General features: G+C 40.3%; 2 protein-coding genes across 8 annotated transcripts in view; both read right to left on the bottom strand.

Annotated features, from left to right (window-relative positions):
* Positions 1–2,540, bottom strand: part of LOC5578290 (stromal interaction molecule homolog) — a 131,194-nt gene extending 128,654 nt beyond the window's left edge. For 3 of the 7 annotated variants that reach the window (XM_021838938.1, XM_021838945.1, XM_021838906.1), the window contains exon 1: positions 2,288–2,540. The gene's annotated coding sequence lies outside the window, so the exon portion shown is untranslated. The remainder of the gene's footprint in view (positions 1–2,287) is intronic. The other 4 variants (XR_002499167.1, XM_021838928.1, XM_021839004.1 and 1 more) reach the window with 4 other exon arrangements.
* A 901-nt stretch (positions 2,541–3,441) lies between these two features.
* Positions 3,442–26,971, bottom strand: LOC5578291 (UDP-N-acetylglucosamine transporter). The gene is made up of 3 exons (XM_001663767.2): positions 26,630–26,971; positions 26,043–26,561; positions 3,442–4,128 (listed from the first exon to the last, which is right to left on the bottom strand). Exons 1-3 carry the CDS (start codon positions 26,643–26,645, stop codon positions 3,605–3,607), a joined length of 1,059 nt encoding a protein of 352 aa, XP_001663817.1. The 5' UTR covers positions 26,646–26,971; the 3' UTR covers positions 3,442–3,604.
* Between the last annotated feature and the right edge of the window lie 37 nt (positions 26,972–27,008).

Raw genomic sequence — 27,008 nt, 5'->3', positions numbered from 1 at the left:
GATGACTATAAGGACGTGGCCGGCGCCGTTATTGACTTTAGAGCTCTTGATTGGTGCACATTGAGAATGGTGAGCTAATCCTAAGCAACCCCCCCCCCTCCCATTCATTAAATATCTATGCAATTTCGATTCCTCCGATCAATCACGGAGTAGCAACTACGAATTGTACGGTCATCTATGCTCATGCTCATGCTCATTCAATATAACGTATAGAATACAATACAGCATATTGCAAATGAACCAACAATATTCTTGTGTGTAGATACAATTCAAAGACAAAATTAATATTATGTAACAAAACGCTGTATTGTTTTTATACCTTACAATTTTGAACAAATTCTTGTTTTCATGTAAAATATATTTTAAAAAATAAAATAAGTGTTATTGTGAAAACAAGTAACTTGAACCGTGAATTATCAAAGGACGAATGCAATGTTAAACATTTTTACATCCAGTTTTAACTCGTAAACACTTTTGCTACTGTCGGTACGAATATCCGGTAAGTTGGGGGACAGTCCGTACAAAATCCAAATTCTATTCTTTTCACTATTAATTGAATTGTTTGTGTATTGTAGACTTTGTTCCGTTTTGCATAAAATATGACGAGCAGTTAGATGACTGATCACAGAAAGGTAAGCTCTTTTCATAGTAATTTCCATATAAATGCCATGCGCACATCCATTTTTGTTGCAAATTATTTCAGACTATGAGAGGGGGGTGGGACATTTCGCATAAAGACGTTTCGCATAAGGACGTTTCGCATACGGACGTTTGGCATAATGGACATTTGGCATAATCATAATAATATGCCTTCTATAAAATGCTACCTGTTCTTGTATGAAATTGCTTTATGCGAAACGTCCATTACGCCAAACGTCGGTATGCGAAACGTCCTTATGCGAAACGTCTTTATGCGAAATGGGTCACCCCCCTATGAGAGAATGACTGTCATCAAAATTACCTCCAATAAATTTTAAATTTGCATAATTCTAGCTTTGTTAGTTTGTTACATTATGTTATCAAAAAAAATTAAGGCCCTTTTGATATACATACAATCAGCTTTCCCTTACTCGATATCGAGTTAGAGAACCATAGTAAATATTGGTTCTCATGGCTGACTCGATGATGCCTTGGATCGATTTGCACTGGTTTTGTGTTCTGTAAATCACCCACCGAACTCGATGGTCCCTTCAATCTCAAGTTATGGAGAGTTGACTGTACATCAACTTTTGTTGTCAAAACAGCCTATCTGTGTGCCTATCTATCTGTAGTTTACCATTTTGTGCGGAAAAACGCGTTAGGTGCATGTTATTAGAAAAAAAGTATTCATACAGCCATACCCAAGCTACATCTGTTGGTTCCCTGTACAATTTTGATTATTCCGGTCAATCACGGAGTAGCAACTACGAATTGTACTAAAATATTCATACACCCTTATCTCCGAATAGTAATCGAACTCACATTATCGATTCATCGTATTCCGCAGCCAATAATGTAAACATACCACTTTAAACTTAATCGGTTTTCACTTTTAGAACATTTAATTTCCGGATTGACAAAACGACCTTAAGTCGGAATTTATACTTTCGAAACCTACAAAACGGTGTATGTTTTGTCATCAAAATTTTGTGGGAAAATCCCTAATTTTCGAACTAGAGCCGATGGCATGCAAACTTTAAGGGGGCAGGATCCGTCATCGATTTCGGAATTTTCAGGAGCAGTTCGTTCAAAGTCAAGAAAATTAACAGGAAAAAGTGTTCACTGTATTCAATTCTCCAAACACAACACGGTGAACACTTTTTCGTCGAATAATTTTCAGTTCTGAACAGAAAAACTGCTTTTGAAGTTTCGATGATGACGATGATTACGATGACGGAGCGTTGAACGTTAAGCGATGTACACGGCGCAAAAATTTTAAAAAAGGAATCTGTTTGAGTTGCGTAATGAATCATTTAACAACAATTTTCCTAAATTGCAATCATCCCGATATAATAATTATACTCTATATAATAGCCCTGGGAACACTGCATTTCATTGATGAAGAAATAGGAAAACGCTTACCTGCTATCTCTTTCTGCCAAACTTCCCTGTGAAAATCGCCGTGGAAAGCGAACCAATAGAAAACGCACACGACAGTTTTGGTGATCGTTTCAGAACACTGCTGTCTCTGCAGAAACACACACCGGAATTCGCACACCAAGAAACACTGCCAAACCAACACACACCCTGAATCTTTTCGTTAGATTTTTGGTAATGCAAAAATTTTCAATACGAATCCCAAACCCACCTGCTTGGCTTTTCGTTACCTTCCAAGAATTCGAAGTCACTTTCGTCGAGCACCGATATCCGACAAAGAACTTCCAGTGCGAATTTTTCGTTTGAGGAAGTGAAATCTGTTCCCGCGACCGAGAAAAGAACCAAACAAAAACCGATTAAAAAGCGTATTCACACCGATAAAAAATCGCACAAAGTTTCGCGAAACTTCACGGACAATCGACACGGAAGCGAGTAAAAGACTGACTGTCTTTTGTTTCGATCCCACACACGAACGACGGCACCGAACCGAAGTTGAAGCGACCGACGATTAGCGGTGTTTTGTGTACTACGCTGTGAGTGTGTGGGTGACAGATAAACGATAACCAGATGATTGGGATTTTTGCTGTGGAGAAGTTGGGGTTCGACGAGCACTTTATTAAAATTACCTTTTTGATCTAAAAATTCGGGTAATTAAATTTGCCCCATGTTTCTTTCAGATATTTTGTTTCGAAGATTTTTTCAGGAGTTCATATTTTCTTCTTTCTTGGCATTACGTCCCCCTGGGACAGAGCACATTTCTCAGCTTAGTGTTCAATGAGCCCTTCCACATTTATTAACTGAGAGCTTTCTTTGCCAAACTTGTTATTTTCGCATTCGTATGTCGTGTGGCAGGTACGATGATATTTTATGCCCAGGGAAGTCAAGGAAATTCCAATTGCGAAAAGATCATGGACCAACCGGGAATCGAACCCAGGCACATTCAGCATGGCTTTGTAGACGCGGACCAGGTCCGTCACACTCGGGCTCAGATTGGGTACCACTTCTAGTACTGCATTTGGTCCCTCGGTAGTACAAAAGGTACCCAAGTTTGACAGATCGCAGTACACTTTTCACGGCATTCTAGATTACCTTATGAGCCATAAAATTTTGGGCAACTGCAAGGGACATGAAGGTCTTTAATTTGTCTTTGCGCGGACTCTAACCACTCGGCTAAGGAAGGCCCCTCGAGGAGTTCATAGAATGATTCTTTAGCGAACTTCCTAAGAAATTCTTACAACAAATTCGTTCAAGACCCTTTAAGAATTTAACCTGGATTGTTACTATTTCTTACAACAATTATTCAAACATGTATGTAAACTCAATGTTAGGAATCTGTCATCACTGTTGGAATCTTTAGTGAACGGGTTTGGTGGTTCAATGACCGCTTCGTTAAAATTGCATTTATTTTTGAACTGTAAACTTTGATCTAAAAATTTAAGTATCTTAAATTTTTCATTGCATTTCTTTCGTCACATAATAATCCTAAAATAATGTTTAGCTTAGCCCACTCTAATACTACGTCGTGCGATCAGACCTTTTCCGCCAGGAGTCGCTCCTGGCTGTCCGGGTTGAGTTTGATGATCTTCTGCTTGGCGGCCGCATTCGGGTCGTACCCGTAGAGGAAAATCGAAGCAATTACCAAGGCGGCCCCGAAGGTAAACTGCATCGTCAGGTTGAAATCGAACAGATACATCGACGCCACACAGGAAATGATAATGGCAAGCGACGTGGCAAAACCTTTGAGGATATTGTCCGCGTACTTGACCACAACGGCCACAATGAGGCCACCTCCGGCCTGCAGCAGAATCAAGTACCAAATGAAGCCATCGTAACCAAAGAAGAACCCATCGGAGGTGATTTTCGAGCCGTCGTTCACGAAGCAGGTGATCAGTCCGAAGGGCAGACTGAGCAAGCTGAGCTGGATGTTTCGCATCCAGATGGAGATGTCCGCTCCCTTGAGCATCTTTTCGAAGTAGATTCCCGCAAAGCCGGACAGGAAGCACGCACCGAGGGCGGCACTGAAGCCGAGCAGGCGGTTTTGATCCGGTTCACCTGAAATGGCAAAGATTGATTAAGATAATATCCTTTCGTTTTTAATTTCTTCATTAGATTTTACAATACTTTTTTAGGTTAACGTGGCCCATAATGATCGAACTACAAAAATCTTAGGTTAAATTCCTGTATTATTATAAATTGGGGGGTCCATTTGGGTCTTAAAAAGCTACTGTGAAAATTTAAGCAGAATCCGTCCCTTCAGATTTTTATTCAGGACTTCCTTTTAGCCATAGACTTTTAGGTAACCATAATTTACTGAATGATTTCTACAAAAAAAAAAACCTTCAGATAAGCATCACATCACATTTATCCAGATATTCTTCAAGGAGTTCTTTCAAGGATTTTTTATGGGATATTTCCAATAAACTTCTCACAAATTTATTTATTATACTGGAATTTACTAAGTAAAGTTCTTGAATGTTTTTTTTTAATCATTTCTTATGGACGAAGAGATTATAAAGATTTTCTTTTAGGACTTATGGAGTTTTTGCAGATAACTTTTCAGGACTCCAGTAGGGCTTTCTCAAACATTTTTTTTTCAGAGATTTCATTAAAAATTTGAATTGATTTACAAATCAGGCATCCTTGGCAAATTTGGATAAATTTTTTGATAACTATGTGGAGATCATAATTTTCAAAGTATTCCTATACAGATTGACTATGAATTTCTTTAAAGATTTTCCTAAGGTACTAGTGCTTGAGATTTTACTTGGGATTCTATATTCGAAAAATTCTCCAATTACTGAATCTACAGATTTCTAAAGAAGCTATTTTGGAAATCGTTTCAAAAAATTTTCAAGTATTTTTGTTGAGAGACCGCTGAAAATTCTCCAAAAGATAATGTAAGGATGTAAGAAACCTGCGAGGAATTCTTCCAGCAAACCGACAAAAAATCTTCAAGTGTTTTTTGTTCTCCTGGAGTTATCACAAAAATTTCTCAAGGAATTCTTGAAGCACTCTTTCTATAACACCAGAAATTTCTCCAAAAAGACAATCGTTTATAAAATAATCTAAATGAAGGGGTTAGAAGCTTAGAAGAGATGAAAGTAACAAAAATGTGCTTTCAAAAAAACTAGTTTGAAGTTTTGGCAATAACTTCTCATTCCATATAAAAATATGGGAACCAAAAATCTGAGTCAGCCAGTCTTCTTCGAATTATATATTTTTTCTGTTGGACTATAAAATACCGTTGGAAAACTTGTAAACAGTAGGATTTGTCGGTATACTCAACACAAAATTGACCAACATGTAAGCCACTTACACCCGTTTGCATTTGAGCCTCTCAAATATTAATTTATAAAACTGATAAAAGATTATTTTTTTCACGTGTTAAGGACTGTTCATTTTATAAAGTGGACACTTTGTTTATGCTATATTTTTTTATTTATTGATAAAATCGTAATCGGTTTTCTGTGTATCGTTGACCTATTATTCTAAAATGCTATGAAAATATAAAATCTTTGAAAATGCTTTTGGTTGAAGAGCTAAATAGTTTTTTCCAAAAACTCTTAAAAAAAGCTGTCCGTCAAAGTTAGACATTATTTTTCGCAAAACAAAAATCCTTATTTTTATGAACAAATTGTATGTTCTACTCTACTAAAGGTAAAGCTTTAAAAATATCAATTATATTCCACCATTCTATGGCATTAGGTAACTTTAGTGATTTACCCATTTATGGCCAAATTTGCTTTCACTCCCAACAAAAGAGAAAAGTAAAAAGCGTGTTCAAAACTAGTTTGGATTACTAAAGAAACTATATTAGTATAAACGAAAGCTAAATCGTGAGATTAAACTACAGTCTTAAGTATAAATTTTACTGTTTATGGTAGTTTTACTAAAAAGTCTCATACTTTTAAAATCATGTACGCATATTTATCGATCTACAGCAAATTGTAAACAGTTTTCTCCGAATTTTTCAATTGGTAATCTCAGAATAACATATTATGAAAATAATATGTGGAAAATAAAATCGATTTTATTACAGCAGTGTTGCCAATTTTGATGATTGTCAATGTACTTTGATAGGTCTTCTAAGAATAAAGCAATTGTGTTTCTGTTGTGCTTTGAATGTGACGTGGGGACTTACTAAGTAACTCTATGAAGGCGTAAGTTATTTTTCACATTAATACTATATTAGGACTTCCGTCAGGACGTACTTTTACACAAAAAATTCTACTCATATCAATTCCCATCAAATTAAAAAAAAATCTTTAAAAATATACGGGAAAATTGATTTTATTATATCTGTAAAATTGTTGCTCCAAAAATAACTTGATTTTTTCCATCAGGCTTCTGATTGATGATGCTTTCGAAGAACAAGCCTTTTTTGAAAATAGAAAATATAAATTATCGAATTTTCCAGCCAATTTCTTACAATCATTGATTTTGATAACCTCAAAAAATCCACCGATCTAATCGTTGTTCCATATTCGTGTGAAATTTAATTATTTTGGAGAATTTTTATTATCACAACATTGTACAATACTAGTCGAACGATGTGCAAAAAACCGATTGAAATTTCATTGATTAATAAGAAAGATACAGCATGCACAAGGTGTCCACTTTATAAAATGAACAGTCCTTACTAAGTGAGAGTCTATTATTCCTTCAGTGATTTATACGAGAGTTTCTCAGGAATTGCTTCATAAAATCAACGTGAAATTCTGCGAATGCATCTGAATTAATTTTCACCGATGGACTCCTCTATAAATGGATCTTAAACCCTCTCTTTCCCATTTCCAACACATTCAGTAGTAAAACTATTGATAAACAATCAGTTTAGTATCTAAAAACAACTATTTTTTAAACTGATTTAGAAAAAAATAGTTGTTTAACAACATTGTTTGTTCAAGCACTTGTGTTGGGTGATGGGGGTTTCGAAAAGCCTTTTAAGCAAACACCTTCGTTCGTGGGTTTAACGTGTGTGAGCTAAAAGCTGTATTAGGTTTATTAATAGATGTATAAATTTATGGTACATTGTGATTACTTACATCGGTCTCTCTTAATCCCTTTCAATAAACCCAACAAGCTAACACGAGCAGTAATATGTGATGGACTGAGCTAAAGGAAAGTATTATTGGTTACGTAATTCATTGTCTTTCATTGAATTCAGTAGACTCACTCTCCAATAACCTCTACTGGTATTTGATCCTTAAACGACGGGATAATCTTCTGGCTCACTGCCACCTAATCGAGGAACATTAGCATCATTACAGAATAATTCATATTATTCATAATGAAGTTACTATTTATAATCAAACTAGCAGATAAAAATTCAATAATTTCAGTACACTTGACTATTATAGATCAATACATCTTTTCCCTATTTAAGTCTTTTGATATCTATCACTATCTATTCTTCCGAGGGGTATTTCAACTAGCGATGGGCGATTTTGAATCGATGTTACAAAAATCGATATTTGTTTCGATTAATCGATTTTTTGAATCGATGTTAGGAGCACTCAAAATCGAGTGAATCGATTTTCTTCATCCGATTTTTTGTTTCGATTCAAAATGATGCAGTTGATTAGAATTTTTTATGAGTTTACATAGTTTTGAACCAGTCTTGAAGTATTTAATATATAATTTTCAAACTCAAACGTTATTCAATTGGAGGAATTCAACAATCATATGCAATTTCATGTGGTCTTATTTTGAAGCTTGTTTTTGTAAATTTTCATGTAAGCTTGACATTCGAATCGATTCCAAAACATCGATTTAAATGATTCGATTTAATCGGTGAATCGATTCCATATATTGAATTTGAATCGATTCAGTAACATCGATGTTCTGGTGAAATTTGCCCAACGCTAATTTCAACGCCGGAGTAGTTTTAAGGGGTTGGCGGGTTTTGCGTAACCCGTTATAAAAATCATTTTTCGTAAAAAAAATTAAATCCTAATTTTTTTGTGCAGGATTTTTGCAGGGAGTTCGTACGAAATCATATCTAAAAAAAACACTACATTCCTATAAAAAAATTATATATCAGGAATTTCACCAGATTTTTTTTCTCTATTTTGTAAGATAATTTCCTTTAAAGGTTTCACTATAAATCTCTTATTCAAGAAATTCTTCAGATATACTTGGTAAACTTTCCCTGTGTACTAGAGATTGCTTATCAGGTTTATACCTACATCAATTCTTCCAGGAACGCCTCTAGAGCTATATTCATGAATATCTCTAGGATTCCTTATGGAGGTTTAACGCAATGGTCTCAGAAATTTATCTGGAATTCCTTTGCCCTTTAACGCTGATAGTATGTGTAGGGCATTATCACTTTTCGATTGATGGATCACTAAAATAACCAAAACGGCCGCTATGGTAAGCATAGATAGCACCACCGTAGCCTTGTGTGTTTGACAGAACAGCAATGCTGTCACAATATCAAATCCCATATACAGTGGCGCCTTTATTTTGATGCGGTGATCACTGACAAAAACTACCTTCAATGATCCATTCAACATAAACCGATTCTATTCGTATTGTGAAGTTGTTATCGGAATGATATTGAGGGCTCATTAGAGTACTCAAGTAGTCGTTTTCCATACGAATATTCAAAAAAATCCAGAGGGTTGGAACATGTTCAATTCTTAATAAAACTTTCACAATTTGCTTTTCTCTACGCTATATTTCCGATAAAAATATAAGAATGATCAAAACACGGTTCATTTATGTCTTACACGGTGCTTAAATCTGTAGTGGGACTGATATGCGATTACATTTCATTATGGAACAATGTGACTTGCTGTTTTTTCCTCATTTTTCCGAACAAATCATATTATCTCATTAGTGCTGCTGAAAGAGCGTTGGAAGATATGCTGAAACTAAACTCAACTCCATTTTGAAAAAAATGCAGATGGGACTGACTTGCGATTCACGGCAGGATAAGGAATCGAAACCAACCACCTTCATAATGGCTTTGCTTTGTAGTCGTGAACTTTATCACAAAGGACTTTTTCCTTAAGCTAGGTATGCTGTTCCGCTCAAGAAAAGTAAAAATTTTTGCCCAAGAAATGGTCAAGAAATTTCCTACAGTGAGCTCCATTTGAATTGACGTTTCTTTTCACCTGCGTACTGCGATCAAAGAAAAATGGTTTTCTTGAGCATTTCTTGCAAGAAATTTCCCACGCATCCAGATAGGCGATTACTTTTCTGTTGAAGTGCATACTTCACTTTATTTTGAATTTCATTTTTAAAACCATCAAAAATTCAATCTGATTTTTTTTTCAAAGCCTAACCACAGAAATTACCTCAAAAGATTCTACACTACCCCCACTATAATGGGTCAGCTTTTCACGATTATTAGATACTCTTTTTTTTCGTGCAATTCAAATGGAAATGACCCACAATAGTGGGTGACTCATGATAGTGTAACCGCTGTATCAGATTTTTTTAACTTCCTCCAGTAGCTGATCCAGTGATTCTTGCATCGATTTCCCTAGGAATTCCACCATGATTCCCGTTTAGATCATCTTTAAGAATTCTCAAGATATCTATCAAGAATTCCTCTAAGAATTCTTTTATGAATTGTTGCAGAGACTCCTTCTATTTTTTTGTGGAGTTAGACAAAATATTCTTAAATCAAAGATGAAATGTGAATGGCAGCTTTTCAATTTCGTCATGAAAGTCTATTCATTCGTGAAAATCACAACAAATTGCTGATATTAACTGCGGTAAAAACTTGAACGAATTTCTTCAGAATCTATGGAGATTTTAGTCAAGAAATGTATGGAAGAACTGCAAGAGTAATCCTTGAATGGAATTCATATGAAAAGGCCTGGAAGAATAACTAGGAAAATCAGCGAAGGAATTTTTATACGTTTTTTTTTTAATTCCCTAATCCAATTTCTTTGAAAACTCTGAAATGAAAATTTGTGATTTTTTCTGGGAGTACTCGTGTACGAAATTTTGGAAGATCTCTTAGAGTTAAGTCCTTGCAAAAATTTTCAGAGTGATATTCTTATTCTTCTTCTTCTTTCTGGAGTTACCTCCCAACTGAGACAAAGCCTGCTTTTCAGTTTAGTGAGTCTTATGAGCACTTCCACAGTTGTTAACTGGGAGCTTTCTTTGTCAATTGACCATTTTTGCTTTCTTATATAGTGTGGTAAGCACATAAACTCTATGCCCAGGGAAGTCGAGAAAATTTCCTTTACGAAAAGATCCTCGACCGACGGAAATCGAATTCACAACCGTCAGCTTAGTCTTTCTGAATAGCTACGCGTTTTCCGCTACAGCTATCTGAGCCCCTCTTAGCTTCAAAAAAAAAAAAAAAAACAAAAAGAAACCTAACAGGAACCACGACATGAGAGTTTGATTCTTCATTCGAACAGAAGAGAAGAATATTTCTAAGACTTTGTTTTTTTATTTCCTCGTGACATTACGACAGATATAACTGCTCTTTTTTCTGTAGATTTCTTTCACATAATACTCAGGAGTTTGATTTGTGATTTGCACGAACTTCCTAAGTAATTCTTTCAAGAATTTCTTTCTAGATATCTTCATGAATTAAATTTACATTTTTTCTAAGAATCACAAATTCCTCCAAAGATCGTTTCGTTCCTCAAGAAAATTCCAAGTTCTCCAGAAATGTATCCATTAATTCTTCCACTGGTTTCCCTAGGACTTTTTCCAACATTCCCGTTTAGAGCATCTTCATAAATTAAAAATTCCTGCAAGAATTCCTTCATTTTTTTAATATCATATTGGAACCTTCAAAAAAGATGTCTTCAGGGAAATGTCAAGAAAATTTTTCAAATTTCTTCGTAGAATTTTTTTTAAATATATTGAAAATTTTTAAAAGAAAATCTTAGAGTAATATCTTATGTAAGTCCTGAGTATGGCTTGATGAATGTCTACGATGATCTCTGAAAGAACTCCAGGATTATTGATGAAATTCTTTCTAGGATTTCCTTAATAAATAGCCAATGTTACAAAAAAAAAAAAAACATTCGAATCTCTGAATAATGTCCAAAGAAATTCGGACAGAATCCATGAAGACATTTATATATGAACGATTGGAATAAAAATGTAATAATTGACGTAGTATCAACTGGTGTGAAACCTGAATCAAGTTGTGGAAAATCCATAAGTATTTGAATATTTATAAAAAAAATGTGCGAGAAATGTTTGAACCGCAGCAATAATGTTTTGATGAAATGCTGGAGAATCGCCAATTTTTTGGGGCGATTTCTGAAAGATCGTAGATGATGATTTTTAAAATAATTTTAATAAAAATGCCGGGAATAAATGAAAATATCGACATAGGACGTAAGGTTTTTTTTTTTTGGAAAAATGTCGAAACGTTTTTTTTTTAACTCTGAGATGATTTTTTTTTTTTTTTGAAAATCTCATAGAAGTAACAAGTGGTGAAATCGGCGAAAAACCAGTGAAAAATCTTCTGAAGGAAATCCTGGGATAATTGCTAAGATTTTTTTTAGAGTAATCTTTGTGAAAATTATTGGAGGTCGTAGCGTTGGTAGTGCTCTAGATTTTAAGTAAGTCACACCATTATATTCGATGTTGTAAAACTACGGTTCTCCGACCATTTGCTACTCGGAGAGCATTCCAAGGAACGTAATTGGAATACTGAGAAGAAATAGAAGTTCGTGCGTGAGGTTGACGACGTGCCGAAATCAGTCGAAATCCGGGAAACTATTCCACCTTGAAGGTAAGCGTACAGTGAATGTTAGCGTAAGAGGAGTATTCGTCCGTTTCGCCATTGATACTGGAACTGATGAGGATGTCCTGAGTGTTGAGGACTGGGCTAATTTGAAGAAGATTGAATTCAAAGCGAAAAGATTTTTCTTGGTGAAGTTGATGCTCGCATTGTCTGTGGGGAATCATCTTGCGTAACCACGATCTTCGTCATTCAAAATGGAAGATGTTTACTTCTTTCAGGAAGAACAACAGAATACCATGTTTGCATGTAGTGAGTGGCTTCCATGCATAAAAGGTAAGATATTTTAGGAAATATTATTTTAATGTAAAATAGCAATGAAAAAAATAAATTTCGAATAGGCTTTTGTGCTAACATAAAAATTGGTAAATCAAATACACCGGTTCAACGGGTGTATCGTCAAATACCTATACCATTGCATAGCATAGCATAGCATAGACTGACTGTACATGTCAATGGTTGCTACTCCGTGATTGATCGGAACTGGTAAGAATTGCACTACGATCCAAATGAATAAGGAATGGGAGTTTCCGCTTACTCTCGAAGTGCAATTTTAGCAGTTGGGATGGGGAAGGAATGTTAGGGTGTAATGATTGTTGCTTCTAGAGACCGAGAATACCTCTGCATCTCCACAATCACCACGGGAAGGGTGTTTATAAGTGAGGGACGAAAAGATCTGGGAGTCACCTCTGCGATCCATGGACAAGGGGGAAATATACGACTTATATTCAAAGCTATTTTTTTATTTTTGTCTCGAGAAGTTTTGGTAGAAGCTTTAAAAAATACGTCAACATCTATATTGTCGAACAATTCAAAAGATGTTTTTATTAATGACGAAAACTCAAAATTACATATATAGGGTGCCGGTACCAATGGTTGTAATGTACCAGTAGATTGGACTATGGAATAAAACGAACATGTTTCGATAACAACGACATGTGCTATTTTTGGTGGATAGATCGTCTCTAGTTTAGTCGATTTGCCAAATTTCAGCTTTTTATTTTATTAAAAAGTCATATAAATAATTAAGTTTATGCAAAAAATTTGCTCCCTTGCACCAATAGTTGCCGTCGTGTTCCAATAGTGGATCAACGGATGGAAACAGTTTTTAAAATGGATGTATAAAAGTGAAGAAAAGCCCTAGAGATGATCTTTATGCTTCATTCGAAAGATATTAATTGCTGTTCCGAGGGAAAAATGTTAAACCTATGTAAAAAATTACCATTTTGTTTTAAGTTCCTTGTATCATTCCCGAACGTCTACTACTGGAGCACTAGCGCAACTACTGGAACACGTGTACCAATAGTGGCTCAAGCGATTTTATGTTAAAAAATAGTTTTATCACTCTTTTTATATTTTTCCCATATAGTAGAGGATGAAATCTTTCTGTTGACACCAAAAGATCTCGGTTAAGATAATAAATCTTCGAGCTGTTTAGTAGAATACCTATAAGTAGATGAAAAAACCGAATTTAGTACTATACCATTTAATTCCACTAGAGTTTGTATCCTTTGACAGATACGCGTATTTCGACCTCAACTGTAAGGCCGTCTTCAGTGTCGTGTACTAGACTCGACTTCCGACTCGAGTCTAGTACACGACACTGAAGACGGCCTTACAGTTGAGGTCGAAATACGCGTATCTGTCAAAGGATACAAACTCTAGTGGAATTAAATGGTATAGTACTAAATTCGGTTTTTTCATCTACTTATCTCGGTTAAGGCTTTTCGTTATTTTGTTATGATTTTCCATAGCTTAGGTGGTCCATTAATGGCACCGGCACTATATATTTTAAATTATATGAAACAGGAATAATGCCGACACTTGTAGTGACGAACTATACATAGTTTGTTTGAAAATTACATAATATTATGAGTATTACTGTGCATTTTGTCTCGATATGGTAGAAGTTTTAAAAAATACGTCAACATTCACAATGTCAAACAATTCAAAAGATAATTTTTAATAATGTCAAAAAGAGAAAAATATATGTATATTGAAATTGTATAAGAAAAAAGCATAATGCCGACACTTATAGTGACGAACCATACAAAGTTTGTTTTAATATTACTTAAAAGTTACGCTTTCAAGAAAAAATGTGTTATCATAAGCATGAAACGAACTCACCAGTTGGTAATCCATCCTCGACTGAACACAAAACTGACACTGACAGCAAAACTTCTTGGCGTCCCGAAAATAAACAGTCTTGCTTGTGCCTTCCCAAATACCTACCCAGCAAGACGCTCCAAAACAGTAAAAAAAATTTCCAGCGATAAAAAACGCGCGAAACCGTGAGCAAAATCTATCGGACGACGTAAAATCGAACCTTCCTGCTTGGGCTTCACGAAGCACTATCGTCAAATACCTATACCATAGGAAGAACTTACTGTGCTCAATTTAAAAGAACTTGAGCGTCAGGGTGTAATAGAACGAGTAACTGAAGCGTCTGAATTGGTTTCATCTCTGTTGGTGAAGCGTAGAAGTGCAGATGATGTTAGGATCAGTATCGATCTTAAAGAAGCGAACAAAGCAATTGTAAGGGAAGTTCATCCATTACCAGCTTTCGAACAGATGGTTACTCAATTAAGAGGCAGTATGATTTTTGCTGAATTCGACGTTAAGCAGGCCATCCATCAGTTGATGCTCCGTGAAGACTGTCGGTTACTAAGATAGTCCCCTCAATAGGATTTCCACTACTCGATATTTCCATAAGTCGATGGTGCCTTCAGATATCGATTCATGGGGGTTTAACTGTATAACGACGTTCATTTCACCATTAGGGTTAATGCGATACAAGCGTCTTGTATTCGGATTATCTGCTGTATCAGAATTGTTAAAAAAATGCATGGAGTCACTTCTAGGTTATATTGGAGATGAACAAAAATCTCAATTAAATAAAAATTCATTAATTCATTAACATAGAAAACGATACAATGTAGCAGTGAGGTAGATTTTCTAAGTTTTCACCTATCTGCTGAAGGAGTAAGGATATCCAACGATAAAATTGAAACCATTGCCAAATTACGAAGACCTAACTCAGCAAAACAAGTTCGAAGTCTGGGGCATAACTAATATTCGTAGGTCGATATATTCTCCACTCATCCACATTGAGCAGCGCTTTGAACATGTTAACACGAAAAGGGCATTCCATTTGAATGGACACGGCACTGCAGCATGATAAATCTTTTCAACAACTAAAGGACAGCTTATCAAAAGCTGAGACGTTGACTGAGCAGTACGTTTTCAAAAAGAACGCGATGGCTCATACAAAGTAATAAGCTATGCTTCTAAGACTCATTCAGAGGTGAAACGCCGTTGTGCTCAAACTGAGAGGGAAGCTTTCGCTTTAGAATGGGCACCCGAGAGATTCCAATTTTACTTGTATGGAAAACCTTTTTGATTGATTACCAACCATGCTTGCTTTTGCCTTTGCTGGCTCTACGTCCTTCAAGACATGACTCGGTCTAACTAACTCGGTCCATGGCTGCTAACCTCCAATTCCTCGATCGCCCCACACTTCCAAGATCCTGCTCCACTTGGTCAAACCACCTAGCTCGTTGCGCTCCCTTTCGTCTTGTACCAGCGGGATTTGAGTTGAATACCATTTTTGCGGGATTGTTGTCCGGCATTCTCACGACATGTCCCGCCCATCGTACCCTTCCAGCTTTGGCGACTTTCGTGATACTGGGTTCACCGTAGAGTTGCGTAAGCTCGTGGTTCATTCTTCTCCTCCATACGCCGTTCTCACATACTCCGCCGAAGATCGTCCTAAGCACACGTCCTTCAAAAACTCCTAGCGCTTGCAGGTCCTCTTCGAGCATTGTCCACGTCTCATGCCCGTAGAGGACTACCGGTCTTATCAGCGTCTTGTACGTGGTACACTTAGTACGGAAGTGAAGTTTACCAGACCGCAAGGTCTTGTGGAGCCCATAGTAAGCACGACTTCCGGCAATGATACGTCTTCGAATTTCTCTGCTGCAGTTGTTATCCAACGTTAACAATGATCCGAGGTAGACAAATTCGTCCACCACCTCGAACTCATCCCCGTCGATCGTCACGCGTCTGCCTATGCGAGCTCTATCGCGCTTGGTTCCTCCAGCCAGCAGATATTTCGTCTTCGACGTATTTACCTTCAATCCAACCCGATCTGCTTCACGTTTCAGCTTGGTTACTGTTCAGCAACCACCTGGAACGTTCCTCCGACAATGTCCACGTCGTCAGCGAAACAAATGAACTGGCTGGATTTATTGAGGATCGTGCCCCGCATGTTGAAGCCCGCCCGTTTCATAACACCTTCTAGCGCAATATTGAACAGGAGGCAGGAAAGACCATCGCCTTGTCGAAGTCCTTTGCGTGTTTCAAACGGGTCCGATAAAGCACCCGATATCTTCACACAGCTTTGTACACTATCCATTGTTACCTTGATCAGTCTAGTCAGTTTCCCGGGAAAACCATTCTCGTCTATAATCTTCCATAGCTCTTCGCGGTAGATGGTATCATAGGCCGCTTTGAAATCGATGAATAGGTGGTGCGTAGGGACTTGATATTCGCGACACTTTTGGAGGATCTGCCGCAACATAAAGATTTGGTCTGTCGTCGATCGCCCGTCCACAAAACCGGCTTGATAACTTCCCACAAATCTGCTTGCCAGTGGCGATAGACGGCGGAAGATGATCTGGGAAAGCACTTTATAGTCTGCATTAAGAATGGTGATCGCTCGATAGTTCTCACATTCTAACTTGTCACCCTATTTGTATATTGGGTATATTATTCCCTCCTTCCACTCCTCCGGTAGCTGTTCTGTATCCCAGATCCTGGCTATCAATCGGTACAGACAAGTGGCCAACCTGTCCGGGCCCATTTTAATAAGTTCCGCTCCAATATCATCCTTTCCAGCTGCTTTGTTGTTCTTGAGCTGTTTGATAGCATTCTTAACTTCACCTATTGTGGGAGTTGGCACGTCTCCCTCATCCGCCGTACTGATGAAGCCATTCCTCCTGCTGTCTTGATCTTCCTCCTCTGCGCCGTTTAGGTGTTCATCGTAGTGCTGATTCCACCTTTCAATCGCCTCACGTTCGTCCGTCAAGATACCTCCATCCTTACCCCGGCACATTTCGGCTCGCGGCACAAAGCCTTTGCGGAATGCATTTAGTTTCTTGTAGAACTTTCGTGTTTCTTGAGAACTGTTACATCAAGGCAACCCATGAAATGTTGGCCTTGACAGAACAAATAATTTTTCAATTCATTATATGTCCAACCACCAAATAGAATAGACGTTAAACTAGAAACCACCTTTGTTTTATTCTACGGACGTATAATTTGGCGACGTAAAATAAGAATCCACGAACATGCCAGCTAATCAAGAACCTGGAATTCAAGACGTTATCCTTCAAATGGCCCAGCTTCTTTAGCAAATGGCGGTCCAGCAGCAACTTCCGCAGCATCAAAGTCAAGAGCAGATTTTGGAATCCCTGTCATCAAACATTACCGAATTCTCTTTCGATGAAGAAAACGGAGTCACGTTTGGCCGTTGGTTTGATCGTTATCAAGACCTCTTCGAGAATGATGCCCGCCAGCTGGACGATGCCGCAAAAGTTCGTCTTCTTCTCCGGAAGCTAGACACCGCTTCGCACAGCCGCTATCTCAATTATATTTTGCCGAAGTTGCCAAAAGAGGTCAAGTTTGAAGATACCGTGAAAATGTCTCCAGTTGGTGAAGAGCGATTGTGAAGACATAATCAGCTATGGAGGACACGTGAACCGAGCCTGTGAAGATTTTCAATTCCAGAACCTCACTCTCGATCATTTCAAGTGCCTGATGTTTGTCAGCGGACTGAAAGCCTCGAAGTACGCCGATGTCCGAGCAAGATTACTTTCAATTCTGGAAAACGAAAAGCCTGAAGCTCCAGCCACTCTCCAGTCGTTAATTGACGAGTATCAACGCCTTGTCAACCTGAAGGAAGATACCACGATCATCGAACAGCAGGGCAGTTCGAAATCAATGGTTCACGCCGTCAGGGACAGGAAGAGCGCAACGCATCAGAAAGTTTCCGTGAAGCATGAAAGTAAGAAGCCGAAGTCTCCTTGTTGGCAATGTGGCCAAATGCACTTCGTGAAGGAATGCGGCTACAGCACCCACCTCTGCAAGGAATGTAATCACGTCGGTCATAAGGAAGGATATTGTTCCTGCTCCATGAAGTCTGCAAAGCCATCCAATTCAGCTCAAACAAACAACAGCAAGAAGCGGAAGAAGGGAAAATCCAGCGCTGAAATTAAAGGGGTATTCATCGTCAACCACATTGAGCATCGTGAACAGAAACGGAAGTTCGTCACTATGATGATCAACGACGTTCCAATCTCTCTTCAATTGGATTCAGCCAGCGATATTTCCATCGTTTCGGAAGCAGTTTGGGAAGAACTCGGCAAGCCGAAGATGAAACCATCATCAAGTCAAGCCTCCAACGCTTCAGGCGAACCACTTCTGCTGCTCGGTGAGTTTGACTGCAATGTAACGCTAAAGGGCACAACCAAGCGAGGCCGATGTTTCGTGACATCCGTACGAAATCTCAATCTGATGGGCATCGAATGGATTGACCTATTCAACCTCTGGTCGATTCCGTTTGATACAATCTGCAATCAAGTTGTTTTACCTTCAAGGCAAGAAATCGAGCGAGAAATTCAACAACTGAAGATGAACCATAAGGACGTTTTCAGCGAATCGCTTGGGTTGTGCAACCGCACGAAGGTTCAGCTGCATCTGAAGCCGGGAAGCAAGCAGTTTTCTGCCCAAAACGACCTGTTCCATTTCATTCCGTTCCGATGATCGATGCTGAACTCAATCGACTTCAAAGCCTAGGAATCATTACACCTGTTGATTTTTCGGAATGGGCAGCACCGATCGTTGCTGTCAAGAAACCGGATGGCAGAGTTCGGATTTGCGCGGATTACTCGACCGGACTTAACAACGCACTGGAAGCCAACAACTATCCGCTGCCCACACCTGAAGAAATTTTTGCACAGCTGGCAGGAAGTCAATACTACAGTGTGATCGACCTATCCGATGCATATCTGCAGTGCGAGGTGACTGAAGACTCCACGCAACTTCTAACAATCAACACGCATAGAGGTTTGTTTCGCTTCAACCACCTAGCTCCAGGTGTCAAGTCAGCGCCGGGAGCGTTCCAACGGCTGATTGAAAGTCTTGTTGCGGACATTCGCTGAATCGTTGAACCTAGTGCTACAAAGGCTAAAGGACTGGGGATTTCACCTGAAGATGCAAAAATGCAAGTTTTTTCAAACTGAAGTCCGCTACCTAGGTCACATTACCGACCGCAGTGGTATCCGTCCAGACCCGGAGAAAGTGAAGACCATTTCAAGAATTCCTCCACCGCAGAACATTTCTGAATTGCGATCGTTTCTTGGAGCCGTGAACTACTATGGTAAATTTGTTCCAAACATTCACGACCTGCGTCACCCTTTGGATCAACTACTGCGGAAGGACGTCAAGTGGAATTGGAGTGCCGATTGTCAGCGATCTTTCGAAAAATTCAAGCATGTGCTCTTGGCCCACTACAATCCAAAGTTACCAATTGTTGTTGCTGCAGACGCATCGAAGACAGGAATTGGAGCCGTAATCTTCCACAAGTTCCCGAACGGAAGCTTGAAAGCCATTCAACACGCTTCACGCTCTCTCACAACTGCAGAGCAAGCATATGGACAACCGGAAAAAGAAGCCTTAGCCCTTGTATATGGTGTAACCAAGTTCCACAAGTTTCTACTGGGAAGAAGATTCACGCTCCAGACGGATCACAAGCCACTTTTGTCGATTTTCGGATCGAAGAAAGGCATACCAGTGCACACCGCCAACCGGCTGCAGCGCTGGGCTCTCATCATGCTGAATTATGATTTCGACATTGAATATGTTTCGACCAACGAATTTGGATGTGCTGACATGCTTTCCCGCCTCATCGACCGAAGCATGCGTCCAGAAGAAGACTACATCATCGCTTCAGTTTCGCTTGAAGAAGATATGGTAAGCATTCTGAACACGACAGTAGAAGCAGTTCCCGTTTCTTTCTCAGCACTCCAAGATGCCACAAAAAAGTGCAAGATTCTCCAGCAAGTAAAACGGTACATTCTGGACGGATGGCCAGCTGTTTCCAAGCAAGTAGCCTAAGAAGTTCAACCGTACTACAACCGACGTGAATCTCTCACCATAATCAGTGAATGCGTACTGTTCAAGGAAAGAGTGATCGTTCCGGAGACTTTTCGACGACGCCTGCTCAATCAATTCCACCGTGGTCATCCTGGCGTGGTACGAATGAAATCAATCGTCCGCAACTACGTGTACTGGCCCGGAATAGATGGTGAAATTGAAGATTTTGTCCGACGTTGCGTTCATTGTGCTTCTGCTGCCAAGGCTCCTGTCAAGACGAAGCCAGAGCCATGGCCTGCTCCTGAAAAACCGTGGTCCCGCATCCATATAGACTACGCTGGACCGGTAGATGGCAACTACTTTCTGGTGGTCGTTGATCCTTTCACTAGATGGCCTGAAGTAGTGCTGACCAAATCAATAACGGCAAAAACGAGGATTAAGCTCCTCAAGCAGATGTTCTCAACGTTTGGAATTCCCGAGACCGTGGTAAGTGACAACGGAACACAATTCACCGGTTCGGAGTTCCAGAATTTTTGCAATTTTTTTGGAATTCGTCACATCCGTACGGCTCCGTACCACCCCCAGTCAAACGGGGTGGCGGAACGTTTTGTGGACACCGTGAAGAGAAGCGTGAAGAAAATTCGTTCGGGAGGAGAGTCCCTAGAAGATTCACTGCACACTTTTCTTACCGTATACCGCTCCACTTCAACACAAGATCTCGGAGGACAGTCACCAGCGCAGAAGATGCTAGGACGGCCAATGCGGACGGTGGCAGCTCTATTGAATCCTCCAGATAGTCATATACGTCAGAACCCCGAAGAAACAGAACGCCAGAATAATGCTACCGAACGAGACCATAGGACCTTCGACCGAGGTGATACGGTGTATGCCCAAGTCCACCAAGCTAATTCATGGTCCTGGATGCCCGCTGTAATCATCGAACGTATTGGAAAGGTCAACTACAACGTATTACTGACCCAAGGCAAGCGATTAATCCGTTCTCACATCAATCAACTGAAAAACCGAGTTGAAGCAGAAATACCCCGCTGTCAAGAATCACCACTTTCCATTTTCCTTGACGAATTTGGCCTGCCACAGGAACCTGCCGAATTACCCCCAATCAACATTCAAGAACTAAATGCTGTTCATGATCAAGTTCCACTCGAAGAAGTACCAGCTTTACTAATACCTGCAGCAGAAGAACCTGAACAAGAACAACACGAAGAACCTGAGCCAAATCCAACAGACGAGCCGGAAGTTCCCGATCGACCTAGACGATTACTTAGGCTTCCGTCAAAACTTCAAGGATATTGGCTATTCTAAGGGGGAGATGTTACATCAAGGCAACCCATGAAATGTTGGCCTTGACAGAACAAATAATTTTTCAATGGACCTGTGCACGAGTTCACGAATTTGACGTTTGAGCGGTGCCGAATTCACTTGTTGCCATGGTCACGTAAATATCACGGCACCGCTCAAACGTCAGATAGTGAACCAGTGCATCGGTCCATTCATTATATGTCCAACCACCAAATAGAATAGACGTTAAACTAGAAACCACCTTTGTTTTATTCTACGGACGTATCAAGAACGATACAGCTGCTCCATCTCTTCGCACTCCAACTCTTCCAGGCGGCGCTTTTAATCCCGAAATAGATGGGTTTGCTGTCTTCGCTTCTGTTTGTATCTCTTGTGTTCAGAGAAAATACGGAGTGGTTTCGAAGAACAAGGAACAAGTTTTTATTGAAAAACGTCTTGATTGGTTGGTGGTTAGTACATGAGTGAATTACAAATTAGCTTCTAGGTCCCCAGTAACAAACTGGTTGCTACGCAAGACTTCTAATCAGTCATCGATTACTTAGTTTCTCAACACCCCCTCTTAATCGGACAGTCTTGCGTTTATCTGCCACATATCGGTTGATCACACTTGAAGATTTCAAAAGTTTGCCTTCGAAGTCATGATTCTCATCTACTGCGCTCATGCTTGTAAGATTTAACCGATGGCCGGATCCAATGTTGATTATCTTATTGGAATTGACATACCTCTGCTTCTTGCGGCTCCTGTTTCTCGCTTCTAAGTTTTGATAAGGACGTGGTATCGAAGATATCTTTTCCAGGAAATATTCTGCCTCAGCTTCATCGCAGGATTCGATCGCAGAATTATCCATCGTTTCTTCCTCCTCTGGTTCGAATGCATCGTCAGCGCTCAAACGTTTCTTCTCACAATATGCAATGCTGGTGATCAGTTCCAATTCGTAGAAGCTTCCTATCAACGGACAAACAGCGACGATTGTATCTTGGTGTTGTATTTCAGCCGCCGATTTCTTGAAAATTACATTGACATCTGACGCAGTCATTTTCTTCACCGACAGTAGATTTTCCCTTAGCTCCGGCACGTAGAACACATCGTTTATTACCATCTTAACACCATTCCGATTCACTCCAACAATCGCTCCTTTGTGCCAGGCAACAATCGACTGATTATTCTTAGCAACGCAAATCTTCACAGGTCGCTGTAGTTTCTCCAACGTCGTGAAACAATCCTTTGAATTAGCAAGGTGATCTGTAGCTCCTGAATCCAGCTTGAAACTAATTTTCTGTCTGCTGCTTTCATTCGCTTTAGATTCTGCCATAAACACAATCGCTTCTCCATCGCAAATCATGTCAGAATCGTCCAACGATTTCCTCAGCTTGCAGTCCTTGGCCATATGTCCTGGTTTCAAGCATTTGTTACATTTTCCATTAAATTTCCAGATCTTCTGCTTGGATCCAACGAATGCTGCAGGCGTTTCTTCGCCATCTGTCATCCGATCATTCTTCTTCAGCTCTTCTGCTAGTAAACGTTCTCGCACTACATCCAGCGTCAGCTTGTCCTCCTCAAGATTCTCTAATGCGGTCACCAGGGGATCAAAGGACTCCGGAAGTGTGACGAACAGTTGCGAAACTAGATCACCCTCTTCCAATTTAGCGCCAGCCGATCTTAACTGCCGAATTAGTTCGTCGAAAGTCTTCAGGTGGTCCTTCACCGACGATCCTTCAGTCATTTTCAGCTTCGCCAGTTGCTTCCGGATTAGCGTTTGCGATGAAACAGATTTCTTCGCATACACGTTACCCAAAGTAGTCCAGATTTCCTTCGCAGTTTCTTTGTCACGAATCAGGTCGATTAGGTCATCATGAACGAAAGCGATAATCCAATTCGATGCCTTGCTATCCTTTTCGATGAACTTGACTGCTTCTGGAGCGGCTTCAGGAACATCTTGACTCAGGACTTCCAGTAAACCAACCGACTTCAGGAACTTTTCAACGCGAAACTTCCAGTTTTCGTAGCCAGTTCCAGAAAATTGTGGGATACCATAGACTGATTCTCGCCGTGCAGGGTCCATAACCTCTTGTGTTCAGAGAAAATACGGAGTGGTTTCGAAGAACAAGGAACAAGTTTTTATTGAAAAACGTCTTGATTGGTTGGTGGTTAGTACATGAGTGAATTACAAATTAGCTTCTAGGTCCCCAGTAACAAACTGGTTGCTACGCAAGACTTCTAATCAGTCATCGATTACTTAGTTTCTCAACAGTATCGTTCCACGTTTTGACGGGTGCCTTGCCCGCGCTGCATTCTCCTCGTCCAAAACCGTCTGACACTCCTCGTCGAACCAACCGTTCCGTCGATTTGCTTCCACGAACCCAATGGCACCTTCCGCTGCGCTGTTTATGGCTGCTTTGATACTACTCCAGCAGTCCTCAAGAGGGGCTTCGGTGAGCTCTCCCTCTTCCGGCAACGCTGCTTCAAGGCTTTGCGCGTAATCAGTTGCGACTTCGGGTAGCTTGAGTCGTTCCAGATTGTACCGTGGCGGGCGTCGGTACCGAATGTTGTTCACAACGGAGAGTCGTTGGCGCACTTTAACCGTCACTAGGTAGTGGTCCGAATCGATGTTTGCGCCGCGATAAGTTCTGTCGTCGATATTGTGTATCTGGTAGAAATCAAGACTAACATTTATTTAAAATTATTGTTTTCTCGGGCCCCGAGCGTCGCAGCTAATATGTGAATAGTGCGCTGTGTTCATAAAAATCGTAAGAATACAGCGCCATACTAAAAAACTGATTTCAAAATGCGGCGAGTTAAGGCGCGTCGCGAGTCTCACTGGCGCGATCCGGTTTGGTGGCGGTGCGACAATAATGTCCGAGAAGTGTTTTCCATCAATCAAAACGTGGTCGATGTGCGATTCAGTTTGTTGGGGTGATCTCCAGGTGTACCGATACGGGAGGCTGTGCTGGAAGTAGGTACTACGTATGGCCATGTTTTTGGAGGCGGCGAAATCAATCAGTCTAAGGCCGTTTTCGTCCGTAAGCTGGTGAGCGCTGAACTTCCCTATAATCGGTCTAAATTCCTCCTCCTGGCCAACCTGAGCGTTGAGATCTCCGATAACGATTTTGACATCATGGCTTGGGCAGCCGTCGTATTCACGTTCCAGCTGCGCGTAGAAAGCGTCCTTATCGTCATCGTCACTTGCTAGGTGAGGGCTGTGCACGTTGATTATGCTGATATTGAAAAAAACAACCATAAGCCCTTAGGTGCGATGTTTGAGCACAAATCAAAACCTTGCGCAAGAGTTCAAAGAAGGAAATTGCGCCTTATGTCTTACAACTATAAAACTATTTTCAGACACGGTAAACTAAATATCGCTGATCCGCTTTGTGCCAGGAAGCATCCAGTCAAGGATAAATTTATGCTGAAGAAAGTGAAAGAATAATAAGACTGGTGTCCGATGATTCTGGCCAAATTGCTGTCCCTTTTTGCGGAATAATAGATACCACAAAACGAGATGTAGAACTACTGGAATTCATAAAATGGTAACCATATCCGCCAAATAGATGGCCTAGAACGTTAAATCGTTATAAACTGATAGCAACAGACCTGTCAACAGATGATAAACTTGTATTGCAAAACAATAAGATCGTCATTCCAAAAATTTTGCAAAACCGAGTTCTAGCTCTTGCACAAAACACCTGGGAATTGCAGCAATGAAGAGGAAATTATGGGATATGGTTTATAAAGCGATAAGGCGATAAGGCTGACCAGAATCGATAGCATGACTGAAGATTTTGTAAATCATGTACCGTTTGCTGGTATCAGAGCCGTCGGCAATACCAGTGGTGGAACTCCATTGCCTTCAGGCTCATGGCAAAAACTTGCTTTAGATTTCACTGAAATTACTTATGGAGTTCACTTACTAGTCGTAGTTGATTATTTCTCATGATTTTCAGAGATTGAGATAATGACATCAACAACAGCCGCAATTACGATATTCAAGCTAAGGATGATTTTTGCAAGGTATGGTTTTCCGAAAGAAAACGTTTACGATAATGGGCCGCCGTTTGGATCAGAAGATTTCAATCATTTTTGTAATACTTCGGGGATCGTTGTACTTTACTGAAAACTGTTCAAATCAGCTTTACTCAAGGAAGGGACTGAAAAAGTGACTTATATGACTAATAAGATCTGATATTCTACTCTACTCTATAAATGAGGAGGATTGCAACATTTAAACCGATTCAATTCTCGAAACTAGAAATCAAACATAATAGTTCATTAAAAATGCGTTCCAATGAGCTTGGCACAGATGTTTAGACACAAATTGGTCACATTATCGTAACTTTTAGGCATCTCGGGGACCCGAGTTTGGTCATTTCTAGGGTCAATCAAATGCACGACACATGATTATCCAATCCAATCGTTTCTCAAAAGGTTTGCGCTGATGCCTTTTTCTTAAAATCCATGATGTATTGACCAGTTGATGCCGGAAATTATCCGATTCCGGGAATACGTGACTTGAAATTTGCCTACCTCCAAGACCGTTTTCACCCGACCTGACCCAGTGACCCACCGCAGTAACTCCGACCACAGGAACATTCCCGAGATCCCTTGGCCACTTTTAGAAACTAGATATGTGTGCGAGTACACTGACAAAACATAGTTGAAATCCGTTGAGTTTCACTCAGGCTTAAAATAGTGACCAAGTCTCTAAAAAAGAGACCTTTTACCAACCCATCAATCTACCACCCGTCTAATCTTGTCGAAACTCACCTGGCATATGCTGCTGCCGGGAGGCCGCCGTCCCACTCGAATCGGTTTGCGCCAGCTGCACGGTGGCCACTCCCACGACCAGCGCCACCAGGGCGGCCCATTGCGTCGGAAAGAGTTTCTTCCTCAGAATGATCACCGCAAAAACGGCCGTCGTCAGGATTTTCAGCTGATAGGTCACCTGGTAGGTGGCCGCGTCCAGATGCGACGCCGAAACGTACAGCAGGTTGTTCTGCAGGATGTACAGAAACGAGGGCACGCAAATCTTGAGCGTATCGAGCGGTTGCTTCACGATGGTGCTGTGCAGGGCGGACTGAAGCCGCCGGACGCTTTTGCCCTCCTCCATGAACACCAGCACCAGACTGGTGAGCAGTTTGACCACTTCGGCCATCACGACCGCCGTGGAACTAAGGAACATTGCGCCCGGCCGGGTTCGCGCATAGCGCATGCTAAGGCCCAGTATGGCATTCTGCAGCGTTAGCGTCACCAAGCTGAGGTACTTCAGATTGTTGCTGGTGGTTTCTGGGGGAGAGTAATTGCGCGTTAGCATAATTATTGTCTTCCTGAAATGCAATGGCAATTGCACTTACTTGGAGCCATCTTCATTGCGAGTCAAATGAGGTCACACACAAACCAGTTTATCCTTCGCTATTTTTCCCGTAACTCGACTAAATTTGAATCATTTCCAGTTGAAGTTTTGATCGGAAAGTGGAGCGGAAGCTGAGCTTTTGATTTGTCGGTGCGTGGGCGTCTTGAGATTGTGATAAATGTGACGAATTTGATTCCGCTCCTGATTGCTGCTGACCGCTGCACTGCAAGAATGTCCACCACCAACCAGCAGCAAAAAAACTGATTACGTTGACAGAAACGCTTTTGCGGGCGCCGTGCTTTGTTTACAAATGGGTTTTTTGTTTTGTGTGCGAGGTCGTCATACGGGGTCGCTCATAAACTACGTAACAGTTTGAAAAA

This window comes from Aedes aegypti, chromosome 1 (genome assembly GCF_002204515.2).
Source record: "Aedes aegypti strain LVP_AGWG chromosome 1, AaegL5.0 Primary Assembly, whole genome shotgun sequence".
In the NCBI taxonomy this organism is placed as follows: Eukaryota; Metazoa; Arthropoda; class Insecta; order Diptera; family Culicidae; genus Aedes; species Aedes aegypti.
The sequence above is the reverse complement of the archived record's forward strand: the minus strand, read 5'-3'. Positions and strand labels throughout refer to the sequence as shown.

Coding starts and splice junctions, on each gene's coding strand:
- LOC5578291 (XM_001663767.2), bottom strand. Junction 4,129..26,042: donor CCGGCAGCAGCATATGCCAG/GTGAGTTTCGAC, acceptor TTGCCATTTCAG/GTGAACCGGATCAAAACCGC.